Source organism: Phalacrocorax aristotelis, chromosome 6 (assembly GCF_949628215.1).
Source record: "Phalacrocorax aristotelis chromosome 6, bGulAri2.1, whole genome shotgun sequence".
NCBI classification, from domain to species: Eukaryota; Metazoa; Chordata; class Aves; order Suliformes; family Phalacrocoracidae; genus Phalacrocorax; species Phalacrocorax aristotelis.
The window spans coordinates 51,856,906-51,871,632 of NC_134281.1; the positions used below are offsets into that span (position 1 = coordinate 51,856,906).

At 59.2% G+C, this 14,727-nt stretch overlaps 2 protein-coding genes across 6 annotated transcripts; both read right to left on the minus strand.

The window, feature by feature from the left end:
- Positions 1 to 2,183: 2,183 nt before the first annotated feature.
- CDC20 (cell division cycle 20) lies at positions 2,184 to 7,700 on the minus strand. The gene is made up of 11 exons (XM_075097878.1): positions 7,614 to 7,700; positions 7,195 to 7,397; positions 6,438 to 6,583; positions 5,574 to 5,670; positions 4,926 to 5,054; positions 4,341 to 4,537; positions 3,883 to 3,977; positions 3,300 to 3,531; positions 3,089 to 3,214; positions 2,805 to 2,922; positions 2,184 to 2,454 (listed from the first exon to the last, which is right to left on the minus strand). The coding sequence occupies exons 1-11, from the start codon at positions 7,667 to 7,669 to the stop codon at positions 2,276 to 2,278; spliced, it is 1,578 nt and encodes a 525-aa protein (XP_074953979.1). The 5' UTR covers positions 7,670 to 7,700; the 3' UTR covers positions 2,184 to 2,275.
- A 257-nt stretch (positions 7,701 to 7,957) lies between these two features.
- Positions 7,958 to 13,857, minus strand: MPL (MPL proto-oncogene, thrombopoietin receptor). Of its 5 annotated transcripts, none has more exons than XM_075097875.1 (12): positions 13,608 to 13,857; positions 11,331 to 11,463; positions 10,828 to 11,003; positions 10,346 to 10,611; positions 10,105 to 10,261; positions 9,811 to 9,940; positions 9,315 to 9,487; positions 9,063 to 9,205; positions 8,758 to 8,917; positions 8,495 to 8,582; positions 8,286 to 8,373; positions 7,958 to 8,192 (listed from the first exon to the last, which is right to left on the minus strand). In XM_075097875.1, the coding sequence occupies exons 1-12, from the start codon at positions 13,708 to 13,710 to the stop codon at positions 7,998 to 8,000; spliced, it is 1,812 nt and encodes a 603-aa protein (XP_074953976.1). In that variant the 5' UTR covers positions 13,711 to 13,857; the 3' UTR covers positions 7,958 to 7,997. The 5 variants fall into 5 exon arrangements, with proteins under 5 accessions (XP_074953976.1, XP_074953978.1, XP_074953977.1 ...); XM_075097877.1 differs by having other exon boundaries at positions 10,832 to 11,003; positions 13,608 to 13,750; XM_075097876.1 differs by lacking the exon at positions 13,608 to 13,857 and adding an exon at positions 11,582 to 11,830 and having other exon boundaries at positions 10,346 to 10,498; positions 10,832 to 11,003.
- Positions 13,858 to 14,727: the final 870 nt, after the last annotated feature.

Genomic DNA, 14,727 nt, shown 5'->3' on the forward strand with positions numbered 1-14,727 from the left:
GGTGGGTATGTGCTAAGGTGAGAGGCAAGACAGGCTCTTGTCTGAGAAAGATAAACTGCTATTACATGGGAGTGAAGAAACTAGCAGCTTTCAGGCATGTGAAGCCTTCCTTCCAGGGTCAGCAACCACTGGAAGCCTTAATCTGCTGTGGCGCCACAGTGCAAGCCTGTGCTGCCTCCCAGCATTAGGCTGCAGGGGTGTGGGGCAGGGCTTCTACAACAGCAGCACAGCTCTGGGGAAGACCCAAGCCTTGCACGTGGGTTCCTGTCCCCTGCTCCATTAGATCCAGCTACTGCCCTCAGATTTGCTTCTGAAGAGGAGGGAAACCTGCCTCTGACTCTCCCCTGCTCTTCCCCAAGGGGCCGAAGGGGAAGCACCAACAGCCCCCCTGGGAAGGTGCTGGGCTCAGCTGCTGTAAGATAGTTTATGAGCCTGTGCGCCACCTCAGCAATAGGCGTGGGGGTGTGGGGTGCATGCTGGCCGGCCTCTGCACAGCACAAGTTGGGGCTAACACTGCCCCCCTTTGACAGCTCCAGCTGGCTTAAAGCTCAGGAGGCAGGGCAAGAGCCTGGTGCCAGGTACGGCATGGGACCATGCTAAGAGGAAGGTGAAAACAGTTGATAATAATCCACTGTCAGCTAATCACAGGCTGACAGGAAGCACAGGCTTTGTTGAGCTGCTTTGCACAGGCCTAGGTGCTAATCAGCTGTGCAGTGTCCCTGGCAGCCCCAGGGTGTGTGAATGGGTCTGGTGCAGCCCCACCACCTCAGCCAGCACAGCTCCAACCCACAGAGCAGCTGCAGGCCTGCTGGCTCTTGCTTGGGTAAAGGCTCACACTCCCTGCAGCTCACACCAGCACAACTGAGCCTGGAAAAAGGTGTTTTCCAAGTGCTGGGGAGTTGATCTCTACCAAATGTCAGCTGAGCTTTGTTTCCCTGCATGGAGCCTTAGCTTGGCACCAGGGCTTCCCTGCAGCAGGAGGGCAGGACAGGGATCAGGGCTGCTGGAGGAATACATGACTAAGGGCTGTGCTCTGGCTGGATGGGGTGTTGGGAGTCTCTTCCATGATTTCCTTTTGTTTTCCATGAGGCTTCACACCATTGCCCCTTGCCAGCCTCTTTCTGGCCTTTGGGGTGATTACAGCTGTTGCTGTGTTTCCAGCGCTTGTGTCCCCCCCCCTCTTTTTCCTCATACCATTCTACCCTAGCACCATAAGAGCAGGCAGCATTGGCTGCTGTGTGTGAGCACCGCTACAGCTCAGACTGCCAAGAAAAAGGCCCCAGACTGCTCTGGCATGGGTGATCACTGCCAGTAGCTGCCTGCAGAGGCACAGCAAGGCCCACCTGGCCAAGAGGCAGGACACAGCACGAACAAGACATAGACATACTGTGATTTCAGTTGAGCCTTGCTCCTCCCTGCCCCAGCTGGCACCAAAGCAGGCAGCAGCTGGGTAGAGGGCCTTCCCTTAGAGGCTTGTTTAGAGCTGGTTTACTTGTTCTTGTGGAAGCTGAGGCAAGTCAGGGATACTTCCTCCTAGCCCTGCTACAGGGCTGGAGCCCTCAGAAGGGTCCATTTTGACACACTCTGATCAGGGATGGAGGGCTAGGAAGTCACCCAGGCTGTAGCCTTTCACTCCAAAAGAAACCAAGAGCACAAACACCGATATAAAGGCCCTCTTTGTCCCTTAACACTCCCATTTCTCTAACCAGAACCTGTATCCAGCTACAGGCCAGGCCACTCCATGATCCTGAATTGAAAGAGTAAAGAGGTACAAAGAAAGCTAGGTTTTCCTGGTAGAGCTTTGCTAGAGGAGGTGCTGCATGGGGACCTCTACAAATGCAGGCTAGACATCAGCTTCCTTTGAAGGGCAGTTACTGCTGCAAGCAGAGAGCCCATGTCTGGGATCTTTTCAGTGCTACAGCTTCACACTGCAGGTGCAAGGAAGCCACAGCCCCTCTGATAGAGCTGCATTTGTGGTCAGCATTAAGATGCAGCAGGTGACACACCTACCTTAGCTGGTACAGCCATTGCACAGCATCCTTCTTGTCACAGGAATTCAGGTCTATGCTAGGCTCAGGCTACCTGCAAAATAGCCCTCAAGAGCAAGAGCACCACCCACCCCTGGTCTAGATCCAAGCCTCAGGGAGCCATAGCCTTTTCCATCAGACTCCACACAAAAAAAGTCAAATTAAAGCTGTTTATTAACATTAACATTTAAAATACTGTACAGTATTAAGCCAGATTAAGCCCCCCTCCCCACAACAGCCCTGTGCACTCATCGGATGCCCTGGTGAATGATGCTGCTTTTGGCACTGTTTGCTTTCTCTTTCTCCTTCTTCTTTATGGGGTCCATCTCAAAACAGCGCCAGAGCCGCAGTGTTTCATCAGCGGCTGCTGAGGCCACTGTTGCACCATCAGGGCTCATGGTCAGATTCAAGACTCTGGCTGTGTGACCTGAGGAGGAGGAGGTGTGCAGTCAGGGCTGGGCTGGTCACCACAGGCCCTAGTCCCTCTGGTTCTACCACAGCAGTCAAGTCTGCTCCCCTATGCCCCGTGAGCCCCACCAGCCTGCATAGCAGTCCCCACACCAAGCTGCAGCATGAATTCACACCCTAGGCAATGCACTTGGAGCGACAGTCTGTCTTCAGCAGCCCACAGGAGTGCCTCCCTCTAGCAGCGTGCCCCAGACACCGTTCTGCATCAGTGATGCTCCAGGCTAGGCCACCGGTCTGCTCAAACCAAGGGCTACATCTGCCTTCAGCCGCCAGCATCCCTCCCCTCCCTGGGCAAAGCACCCAGCCTACCTCGCAGCTCAGTGACCTTCGCCATTGTTGGATACTTCCATACAACTAGCTGATTCTGTGCAAAGCCATGGCCTGAAATGAACTCCTTGTAGTTTGTTGACCACAGGATAGAACAGACCTGGGAAGAGGTAGTAACGCTGGTGAGACAAGCTGCTTGTGTGGATGCTCACCACCCAGAGATGAGCATGGTCCCCTCCTTCTGCATGCCGCTGGGCCTCAGGAGCCAGCAGCTCTGTGTAGGTATCCTGCAGGTGTTCGTCACCAAGCTGACATTCATTTCTCACCTGGGAATGGGCATCAACAGCGCTGAGGCAGGTGCCAGAACACACATTCCAGATGCGTATGTGTCTGTCACTAGTCCCACCTCCAGTGGCGAGAACGTTTGACTGCCATGGACACCACGCCACAGCCTGAGAGAAAAGTGTTAATTGTAAGACATGCAAGAGGCAACCCATGCACAGTGTGCACATCTACTCACAGCAGCCCTGCACTCACCTTGACAGCACCCTGGTGCTGAGTGAAGGTCTGTACAGGAGCAAAGTCCCCACTGTCCCCCTGGGTGCAGGGCCAGATGTTCACCAGGTTGTCGTTGCCACCACTGGCCAGGTAGCGGCCATCTAGAGACCACTTGAGTCCACACACCTCTTGCGTGTGGCCAGCAAGTGTGGCCACATGATGCTCAGCCACTCTGACATCGTGGTGGTGGATGTGGCCAGTCCGTGCCCCACTGTAGAGAGAAGGCCTGCAGGGTCAGACTGGCACATATTTTCACCAAAATCTGTTCTTGTGGTGTTGCAAGACTGCCATACCTGCCACTGGGTTTCAACCAGTGTTACCAGCATTGCTGGCCTGTTGACATGAGCAAAGCAGCCACAGAAGCTCTTCACAACTTCAGCACAGAGGGCAAGAGAAAAGAGAGCCCACCTTCCCACAGTTCCAGTAGAACAGGCTGATTAAGAATCCCAAGCCAGGACAGAAGCTCCCCTCTGCCACCCCTAGCCTGCACCACTCTCAGATCTAGGATAGGAGTCTGCAACAGCTGGACACTGCCCTTCACCACCCCCACCCAATGCTTTACCTGGAGAGGATGTAGCTGTTCCAGCTGAGGGACCCCACACGGGAAGAATGGCTGGTCATATTTCGGAGACGTTTCTGCTGCTGTATGTCCCATAACTAGAGAGACAGAGGAATAAGTTCTCCAGAGGGTGAGGAAACTCAGCCCTGTCACTTTACCCTAGGAACCCCACTGCACAGGCTCTGGCATTCAGCCTCGCCAGTATGGGAGCAGAGATGAGTTTGTATCTCATGCCTACAGAACAGAAGGTAACTCCAGGTGTCAGAAGACCCCAGAACCAAGCTCTGCCTTGCTACTGCAGTTGAAACTGGCTGTGGCTGGACATGGATGTTTCCACCCCACACCAGTCAAGACAGGTCAGAGCACACTGCATCCTTCTTGTGCTAGCCCAGCCTTTGTCCCAAGGCCCCATGGCTCCAGTGATCCCTAAAGAACACCTCTAGTTTTACTCCTGCACTCACCTGGACCTCAGCATTACTTGTGCCAACAGCAAGGTAGTTTCCTTCTTTAATCCATGACACAGAGGAAACATAATCATCTGGATGCTCCATCTGCAGCAGCTGGATAATCTCCCCAGAGGAGTGATTCCACAGATAGACAGAGTTGTCCAGTGCCACTGCCAGGAAGTTCTGAGAACTCCAGTCAATAAGATTCAGATCTAGAGTTTGGAAGAGCACTGCAGGTCACACTGTGTGTACCTAGAGAGCCCTGCCCTTCATCAGTGCTGACACCAGATCTTCCACCTGCAGCAGGCGTGTATTTGCACATGTGCATGCAGGTAAGGGGCAGCCTTCTGGGTGTCAGCACGCCCAGCCTGTGGGGTCAGGTAGCCCTGATCCGAGTCGCCTACACAGCACTCTGGACCACTGTTCCTACAAGGCTACCCAGGGACGGATGCTCCAGAAGTGGTCCATGCCAGCCTGGGTGCATGGGATACTGAAACAGCCCAGCTGGAGCTCCAGTGTGTTGTACCACACCATCCTGGGCGCCACACTCCAGCACAGAATGATCTCAATGCCCAGCACTCAACACTGCAGCCTACTTACAATAGTCATTGCGGATCTCTGGTGCGTCCAGGATCCGGTCTGGCATTGAGGGAATGTATCTGCCATTCTTCCTGCTGGATCCAGGTGTCATTTTCTGACTGTAGAGCACTTTCAGATTATTCTGATAGCCTGTGTGCAGAAGAACAGATTTGTTAACCTGAGTTACTGTGTCCTCCCAGCTGAGCACTGCTCGCCCAACTAGAAATACCTTCCAGTGAAAATCAAGTCCTGAGAAAAGAGATAAGCTCAGAAGAGTGCAGTGTGCTAACATCACTGGCAGTGTTAACTGCTGAGCCAGGATGAGCTCCAATTCCTTAATTCACAGGAATAAGTTTAACTGACAAGCGCTTGGTTTTCTGTATCCCATTATGTTTGGTGACAGTTAAGCTACAAAGTGCACAGAGTGTTTCTTGCTTTTGCAGATGTCAGGAAGGTTTGCCACCTGCAGAACAAGTGAGCAACTGGCAGTCATTCCAACTTTGGTAAATAAATTCACCATAGCTGTTATGCAACCCCACAACCTCAGAAAACATGGGGAGACCCTGGTGTGCACAGAAGCTCTAAGAAGCCAGGTGATCTCTCTTGTGTTGCTGTTCCCCTGCTCAGATCTCTCCAGCTGAGTCAACTCATGCAGACCCTGTATCATACCTTCTGGAGCATTCTGTGGCTTTCCGCTGAGGCGGAGGATCTTTGCCTCTTCTATATCAAAGCCATTCAGGTTCACTGCCCAGGCTTTCTGTTGCTCCTGCAGAGACAAACCACCCTCAGTGAGATGCAATTGAAACACAAAGCCCATGATGCACTCAAAGCAGCAGCTGGCAGAGCATACACCTAAGCCCCCTCCTCCTAGAATCAGGAGGCATACAGCTGCGCTGTGGGAGTCAGCTACAGAACAGCAGCTCAAAGTAGTTTTTCTTCAGACATTGGCACACTGTCCTGCTCACATTTTCATACAGAAGAGTGGCAAATTCATTGTCTCATTGCTAATGGGAAAAGCCACAGCCACAAGGGACCACATACTTCATAAACACAGTTCAGAACACAGTGTACATATTCCAGAATAGCTCCCCATGCAGCCATTGTCCTACAATAGCTACCACCAGCAGTTTCACTGTGCACAGACTCAGTTCTGTGTCTCTGTAGCCTGCTACATTTTAAAGCCTCATTAGCCCAAACTTGAATTTTGCTAGCAGAAGCAGCACAGGCTAGAGTGAGTGGAAGCAGAGGTGTAAGGCTCTATGCTCTTCCCCGTGCCTAGGGAAGCATCCCTATGGAGCAGGTACGCCCAGGCTCCAGTGGAGCAGCTGTGTACCTGTTCCATTTGCAGGCTGTACAGCTTCCACCTCACCCCAGGCTCCTGAAGACCAGAGCTGGAAGCAGTGGTAGCTGCAGCTGTCAGCCCCATGCACCCACTTGATAGAACTTACAGACTGCTTCTCTTGTAAAAGGCAAAGAAGGATTAGGTGTTTGGTGGTGATCATTGTAGTAATTTTTACTTAGCAATATGCTCACCTTCTTGGTAGGTGAATCCTCAGCAGGGTCATTCTCTTTGGTTAGGAGAAAATTGGCCATCTCCATCTGCATAGTGCTGCGGTTGGGAATATAGCGATCCCCCCCGGCTTTTGTTGGGGTGCTTTGGATTTTGGATCCAGATTTACCTGCATTCACATGCATAAATATTGTTTTACAGCTATTGAACAGCCTGTATTTGAGCTTTCAAGAGACAGCAAGCCCAGCACTCTTCCACATCACACCTACCAGACAAGTAGGACTTTCAGAGCTCATGCCATCTGGTCACAACTAACACATATTTCTGGCCCCCTGATATAGTGACACTAAGCTCTGGTTAGGGACTACCAGGAGACAACTCCTTGGGTCTAGTTCGACAATTCCAGAGTTCACACATAAGGGGAGGATGCAAAAACACTCTTACAGCATGTAAAGCTGTCAGCTGAGTCCTACCCACACTTGTCCCAACTTGTCAGCAGAGTCCTACCCACACTTGTCCCAACACAAAGCTGTGCCAGCAAGGCTCAGCTGGGGGGTCAGCAGGTTACCCAGCTGCGGTGCACAGAGCTCTGCCCACCTCTTGCTGGGAAGGAGAAGGTGGGTGACTCCCAGGAGCCATGCAGTGCAGCCCACCTCCTCCTGCCTGACCGGGGCCGGCTAGGGCAGCCTGGCACGGAGCCCAGAGCCCCACGGCTACAGGCGAGCAGCCCGAGCGACGCTACCCCCCGCCCAGCCTATGCCGCTGGTCACCGCCGCTCACCGGGTGTCCTGGACGGTGTCTTGCTGGAGCTGTGCGAGCGGTTAGCCGGCTTCATGGGCGACACTCCGGCGGCGGGGCTGGGCCCGGGGGCACCGCTCTCCTTGGCCTTGCGTTGCCACCGCGCGGGCGGCGCGTTAGGGATCGGCGTGTCCAGCTTCAGCAGCCCGTGGAGGTCCGCCTCGAACACGAACTGCGCCATGGCACTACGGACGGGCGGCGTCAGCCTCCTGCGCCGGCTCCCCACCCCGGCCACCCCCCGGGGCCCTCTCCGCCACACGACATGCCATGTCCCCCAGGCCACCCCTCAGGGGCCGCCCCACCGCAGCCTCCCCCCCGGCCGCCCCTCAGGCCCCCTCGCCGCTATGGAAGGGTCTGTTTCTCTCCCAGCCCGCTCCGCCTCAGGCCCCGCCGCCCCTCACCTCCGCTCCGCCGTTACGGCTCGCGCAACCCCCCCGCGCATACACCGCGGCAGCATTTAAACCCTGCTCGGCCACTCCTCCCATTGGCCGCTTCAAACCCAACCGCCGCTCGTTACCACGGCGACCAGTGCGAGCCGCGCCGCGATTGGCTGAGTGGCGCGGCGGGGCGGGGCTGTTCCCGCCGGGCGGCTGCGCGTGCCGCTAGGGGGCGGGGCGGCGCGGAGTAGCATGGCATAGCACGGCGTAGCATGGCGGCGGCGCTGTCGTTGCTCCGCATCCCGGGACGGAGGGGGCTCGGAGTGGGGGGTTCGGGACGCCGCGAAGGAGGGAGCGAGGGGGCCGGGTGGTTTTTCGATATGTTTATGTGGCGGCGGGGGGCGCGGCTCAGGGTGGCCCGCGCGGCTCCCAGCCGCTCATGAGCAGGTAGGACTGGTTGGCGATGTCGGTGCTGGGCAGGCGGCCGGCAGCGTGCCCCGGCGGCGGGGGCGGCGCGGCCGCCTCCCCCCGCGGGCCGGGTAGCACCTCCAGCAGGCAGGGCAGGACGGCCTCCTCCGGCGGCTGCTTGTAGAAGGCGTTGGCCTTGGGGGGAGAGAGAGGGAGCGCGGTGGGGGCGGCCCTTGGAGCCGCCCCCCGGGGGGCTCAATGCGTTGGGCTCTGCGCCGGCCCCCTCACCTGCCCGTGCTTGCTGCTCTCGTGGAGGAAGCTGCCCAGTGCGCGGTGCAGGTCAGGGACGGGGGGCCATAGCTTCTGCTTCACGTTGCTGGATGCGGGGAAGGGGGTGGTCGAAGACAAACCGCAGTCCTGGGGTGCCCCGACGCCCCCTGGCGGGGCGCCCAGGCCTGGTGCTGGACCCCCCCACCTGCACCAGCCACAGACCTTACCTGTAGAGTGAGGGGAAGGTGCACCGCAGCCCCAGGAGCACTCCTGTGAAGAGCAGCGGCACCACCGTAACGCTCGGGATGATCCAGCCTGCGTTCGAGGGGGAGTGCTGGGACTGTAGCCCTCCCCAGACCTGCCACCACCAAGCCCCTCGCAGCCCTGTCACCCTCCACCCAGTGCTCTCCATCCCATTTCCAGCGCTTTCTCCTGCCCTTGACCATGTGGCTCCTCTGGCTGCAGCCTCCGCTCCTGCCCTGTCCCTTACCCGCGTCAGCCGTGGCATCTACCACGGCAGGTTTGGACCAGGCACTCCAGCTGCCCTGGTACCATGGCCCGCTGGGCTGTGCCCGCACCTGGGCGCAGTAGCGGGCACCTGGCCGTAGGTCCAGGACTTCTTTCCTGGCTGCCCGCGGGACCTGCAGGACCTGCAGGGCAGAGCCGAGCTGGAGATGAGCGCTGCTGTGGGGTGGCTGAGGGGCAGCGATGGGTGCGGGTCTGTCCTGCCTGACCCCATGTGATGGCAGTGGAGGTGGGCAGGACTGGTCGGGGGGAACCCCAGCCATGCCTTACCTTCCAGTCATAGCTGTTCTCCACAGCATAGCGGACCTGGTAGTCCAGATGCTCTGCAAGTGTCTCCAGGGGTGGCAGCCACTGCAGGCTCAGCTGGCCCTGCGACACCGTCACCTGCGTGAGCTGCGGGGCATCTGTGAGCACTGTTGGGGATGGGGGCATGTTGCTGCCATGGAACGGGACGTGGGACACTGTGTCCCTTGCCAGCCACGCGTGGGCAAGGGGAGGGGCTGTGGTTGCACTGGGACTCACCAGCCTGGTGCAGCCAGAAGGGTTCCTTGAAGTAGCTGAGCGTGGGCAGCCTGTGAGGCTGGGTGACATTCACCAGGACAGAGATGGCGCTGCCAGCCTGGGGCTGGAAGGTGCAGGAGTGGGTGCCCTGTGCCCCCACACTCACCTCCTCACACCGCTGCCATCCGTCTTCCCTGCAGGAGGAGCGGGGAGCCAGTCAGCTCCATCGTGGTGTTCCCCACTCCCCTTGCCTGCTGCCAGCCCTGCTCTGGGGCCACCCTGACCCCACAGACGGTGCTGCCTCGCTCCTCCTGCACTTGCCCAGGAAAGCCCGTGGTTGAGGGGCAGTGTGGCTGGGGGTGGTGGTGGTGGTGGGGAGGTATGAGTTTGATGGTGCCAGGGCAGGGCATAGAGCCAGGTGGCACAGCGTGGGATGTGGGACACTGAGAAGGGGCTGGTGATCCCTGGGATGTGCTGCCCCTTTGCCTGAGTGCCATGTCCCCACCATGCCCCTTACCTTGTGCTGGCCCCGCTCGGAGATGCCTGGTAGAAGAGCTGGTGGGAGCCGTGGGGCTCTGTGGGGTCCCAGCTCCACTCACAGCGCACATGCTGCAGGTCAGGGGTGCTGCAGCACAGCCCAATGTCTCCTGGGCAGGTGAGAGCCAGGACAGGGAGGGGGCTGGTTACTCCCAGCCCCCTGAAACTTGGGTGCTGCACCTTGCTTACCCCAGACCCCCACCCCTCACAGCCCAGGTTTGGGTGCCTCCCCGCCATGCCAACCAGCATCCTGGCGGTGGGGATGGCCGCTCACCAGGGGAGTGGGGTGTCTCCGCAGCCACTGCCTGTGACCAAGGCCCCCAGACACCATCCATGGAGATGCCGTCAGGCTTGCTGCGCACCTGGATGTGGTACCTCACCCCCGGCTGCAGGTCCCGGAGGATCACCCAGGTGTTGGCCTCAACCAGGCCCTGCAGGAGAGGGGCGAGGCTGTGGAATGACTGCAGCCCCCAAATCCCCCTGCCAGGCCCTGGTCCCTCTACCCCTCTATGTACCTGGCCTGCTTCTGGGGAAGCTGCAGCTGTCCCCGCTGTGGATGCATGGGTGCTGCTGGCTGGCTGGCTGGAGGGGTCCTGGGGGCGCTGCCTGCTGGGGTCCAAGCCGGTACTGCAGGGAGTCTCTGGCGAGCTGGCAGGGCAGCACCGCACCTCATAGAGGAAGAAGTTCATGTAGTCGGCGAGTGGCGGCTGCCACGACACATGGAGCTGCCCTGCAGCCCCGGCCCAGCGGGCCATGATGTTCACTGGGGGGGCGATGAGACCTGCAGGGAACATGCAGGGGCATTTGCCCTCCTGCGGCAGCCCCCGTCTGGGCACCCCTTGGTCCTGCTGGGGGACACATGGCAGTCCCCACCGGGGCTGCCTCTGTGCCCGGCGTGCAGGGCGGTGCCAGCCCCTGCGGCAGGCAGAATGGCAGGGACCCAGGTCTGGGGACTGTCCTGGTGTCACACAGGTATTGCCTGGTGGGAGGGACTCACCCACCGCGTCCACGCTGAGCTCCCGCCAATACTTGGTCTGGTTGGTGGTGGCATCTAGGACGCAGAGGTGGAGCTGGGTGAAAAGCCGCACGTCCTGGCTGGGGAAGATGCAGACGTGCCGCATCCTGCTGGCCCCGTGGTGCCACGTGGAGAGTGTGCATGCCTTGGGCGCATCCCTGAGGAATCGAGAGCAGGGTCCTGCAGCACCCCATGCCTCCTGCCCGGGGCCAGCCTGGGGCATGGTACTGAGACGTTGGTGTCACCAGCTCCTTCCCTGTGTCCCCAACCACTGCAGGGCACTGTCCCCATGGAACTGAGGGACAGTCACGGTCCCAGCCCTGCCACAGGGTTTGTGGTGGCTGCTATGTATCTCCTGTGGGCTCTCCACTGTCTGTCCTTGCAGCTGGGAATCACCAGGATGGCAAGGACAGCTGCGGCACCCTGAGCCTGCTGCTCTCTGTACTGGCAAAGGGGAGGCTGGCTGTGTCCCCACCACCTCCTACCTGCTGTACCAGTAGTAGAAGTGGCATGTCCTGCTTGCCACCTCCTCCTCCTCATCCCAGAAGCAGGTGAGGTCCTCAAAGGAGCGGGAGAAGCAGAGGATGTCCTCAGGCACCCCTGCCAGCAGCGCAGCGTCTGGGAGGAACACGGGCATGAAGGAGTCCTTGGGCACAAACCCATCCCCATCCCACCCATGTCCCCCCACCCCATGCCCACTGGTGGGCCTCCCTCTGAGGCCAGGCTGTGCAGGCACCTGGGGCTGTGTTGGCATGGCCGTGGGCATGGCTGTGGCACAGGTGCCCTCTGCCAGCTTGGCACAGTGGGGAGGGACATGGCATGCATGCTGGCTGCTGGCTCGCACCAGGGTCCTGGCAGGCGGCCGGGCTCTCCACTGGCTGGCCCCACCGCTCCCCCCTCCTCAGCACATGGGGTCCTTCGGGACAAACAAACATCCCGAAATAGCCCTGCGGTTGGAGAGGGGCTTGGGGCCCGGCGATCAGGGGGAAGCACCCCTGCCCTGCTCATGCCGGAAGGCGCGTGGAAGTGAGATAAGGAGGAGCAGTGCCCTGGGGAGAGGGAAAGGGCCTGGGGTCCTGAGCAGGGGGGAATGTTCAAACTCTGGCCCGGGGACTGCTTGGGGAGCTGTGAGTTTCTCTGTCCAGCTCAGCAAGCTGTCCTCGCTGTCGTTGTGGGGATGAACTGGGATGAACTGGAGCATCAAACCCCATAGGAACACTGTCCCAAGCACCAGTGGCTTTGCTGGCACATGGGTGACTGTCCCTGTTGCCAGGGAAAAGGGGACAGCCCCAAGATGCAGATGTGTGAAGCACAGGGGTGGCCTCACTGCCCCCAGCATTGCTGTAGCACCTCATTCTTCCTCACTGCTTCTGCCCTGGGACCTACCCCAGCCCTCTGCCTCCTCCTCCTCCTGGGATGTGCCCCCTTTCCCTGGGGCTGTCCCCAGCTGAAGGACCCCACAACAAGTCCCCCGCCAGCACCCAGTCCTACTCCATGTCCTGAGCACATCGGTTCTCTGCTCTGCACTAACAGCTGAGCCCGCACCAGGTGAAGAGTAAGGGACAGTCCCCAAATGTCCTTGCCACCCTCCTGCTACCCCCCTGCTCTCCCTGTCCCTTCCCTTGCCCTGACCCCCAGCCCTGTTCCTCCTTTCCCAGCCCTGTGTTGTCTTTCTCCCCAAGCCCACGTCCCCTCCCTGCAGACCACAGCCTCCCCCCTAACTCCTCTTCCCTTTTAGCACCCCATTGCACCCACCCCAGGCCTTGTCCGGCTCTGTGACTCCCCACAGCTCACAGCACCAGGGGATGGGCTGGCCAGGTCCCAGCAGCCTGGTGGCACTGGGACCAGTGGCATTAGTGGGAGGCCATGCTGGTCCTGTAGATTACCAGAGCATCTTTGCTGGGTGCAGGCCGTTTCCTAAGAAAAGCAGCCGCATGGCTCTGCAGCCCGCATCAGCTGCCCTTGGGCAGCGGCTTGGGGCATGATGATGCCACAGAGGCTGCAGACAGAGGGAAGATGAGGCCAACCCCATCCTTCCTCCCACTGCCCCTATGGGGGTTGACTCCAAATGTGCTCCTGAACCTGCCATGGCCAGAGACCAGGGGTGGGGCTGGAGAGATGAGCAGAAAATCAACAGGATTTTGTTCAGTTAATGCTTTTTATGGTGTTATGGAAAGTGTTCAAAGGGCTAAGGAGGGGCTTAAAGAAAGCACGGAGAGGCCTGAAATCGGAGAAAGCTGAGAAGTGGCTGTGCCAGGCACAGTGAGCCAGGCTGGGGCCAGCCACTGGCTGAGTGAGGGTGCTCCATGGGGTACCGAGATCGTGGTGAGGCTGGCACGGGAGCATTGGGATTAGCCCAGCAGTGCCACAGCATTACCTGCAGTGCAGAGCTGTGCCATCAGACATTAGCTTGAATTTTGCTCAGTTCCTTGTCATAACTCCAAGAGCTTTTGATGAGCAGGGAGCCCCTCTGCCACCTGTGTGGGACTGGGAGCCGCAGTCTGCCATCCCAAAGGGGTGGCCAGGGGCAGCCAGGTCCTGCCCGCAGAGAGCAGGGATGTCCCTTTGCTCCAGGCAAAGTGTCCCGTGGGTGAGAAGGAGGCTCCATTGCCCAGCTTGAACACCCCCTGCACACCCTCCTGGGAGGCCCCTTCCCCAACCCTGCAAGTTCTGGCTGCTCTAGGGTATTTTCTGCCTTCACCCGGTGTGCCAGCTCCCCTCTGGCCCATCTTCTGGGGGAGAAAATGGCCCCAAGGACCTACCTTGGGATGTCACCGGCTCGGGGGCCAACGTCAGGCTGTGGAGGCTGAGCAGGGTGGCAGGGAGCAGCGAGAGCAGCCAGCCCCGGCACAGGCGGGTTGCCATCCCACACCCTGTGTGCCGGGGCTGTGTGTGCCTTGCTCAGCCCTTCCCAGTGCCCCAGGAGCTGCTGTGACTCCTCCGGGTGATACCTTTATCTGGGAAGTGGTGGCTGTGCAGCTCAGGAAGCCTGGCTGGAGGCTCCCCCCACCCCATCGCCGGTACTTCCCCGTGCCTGAAACCACTGTGCCGCGGCCCCTCCACCACCAGCCGCAGTGCCAAGAGAGACTGCTCCTATCAGATAGGCGGCACGTCCTGCCCTTGTGGCTACCGGCACACTGGGAGGCTGGAGTAGGAAGAAAAACAACCCCTGAGAAAGCAGGGAGGCCCCCAAATGGGGCAAGAAGGGCAAGGCAAGTAGGGCAGGCTGGTGGGCACTGCAGGCACATGGGAGCGTGGGGCATGGGGTGGCTCCTCTGGCTCCAGTCTGCCCTGTGGTGCCTGGCACCGATGTGTGCCAGGTCTGCTCTGTACGGCCCAGCGGCACTGTCCCCATGGCAGGGGGGCTGCAGCCATGGGGGGCATTGGCAGGGCCCGCACAGATGCTAGTGGTGCCAGTGCAGGAGCACGGCCATTGTGGTGGGGTCCCACATGCACGCTCAGCCTTGTGCCAACTGACCACTGCCACTCGGTGTGGGTGGCCGAAGGGGTGTCCCACCCTGCCAGGGTGCAGCACCAGGGCACAAGGAGCAACTCACACATGCGTCCCCACTGTGCCAAGGGCAAGTTGGCATCTCCTTGCCCTGCAGCAGCCAGGGACAGCACCAGCAGCACTACGGGGAGATGGGAACAGCCAGAACCAATTCATCACAAATTCTGTCAAACCAGTCCTGCTTCCTTCTCCATCTGGCTACTGGGCTTTGCCATCAGAGAGGCAAAAAGCAGAAAGCCCTTGGTTTGAGCAGGGCTGGTGATGCTGCCTCAGGTGCCATTCCCAGCCAGAAGTGGAGAAGGTGGCATACGTCAGGGCCGGTCCCCATCCATGTCTAGCTGGGGACCTCAGTGATGGGGCAGAGACGCTGC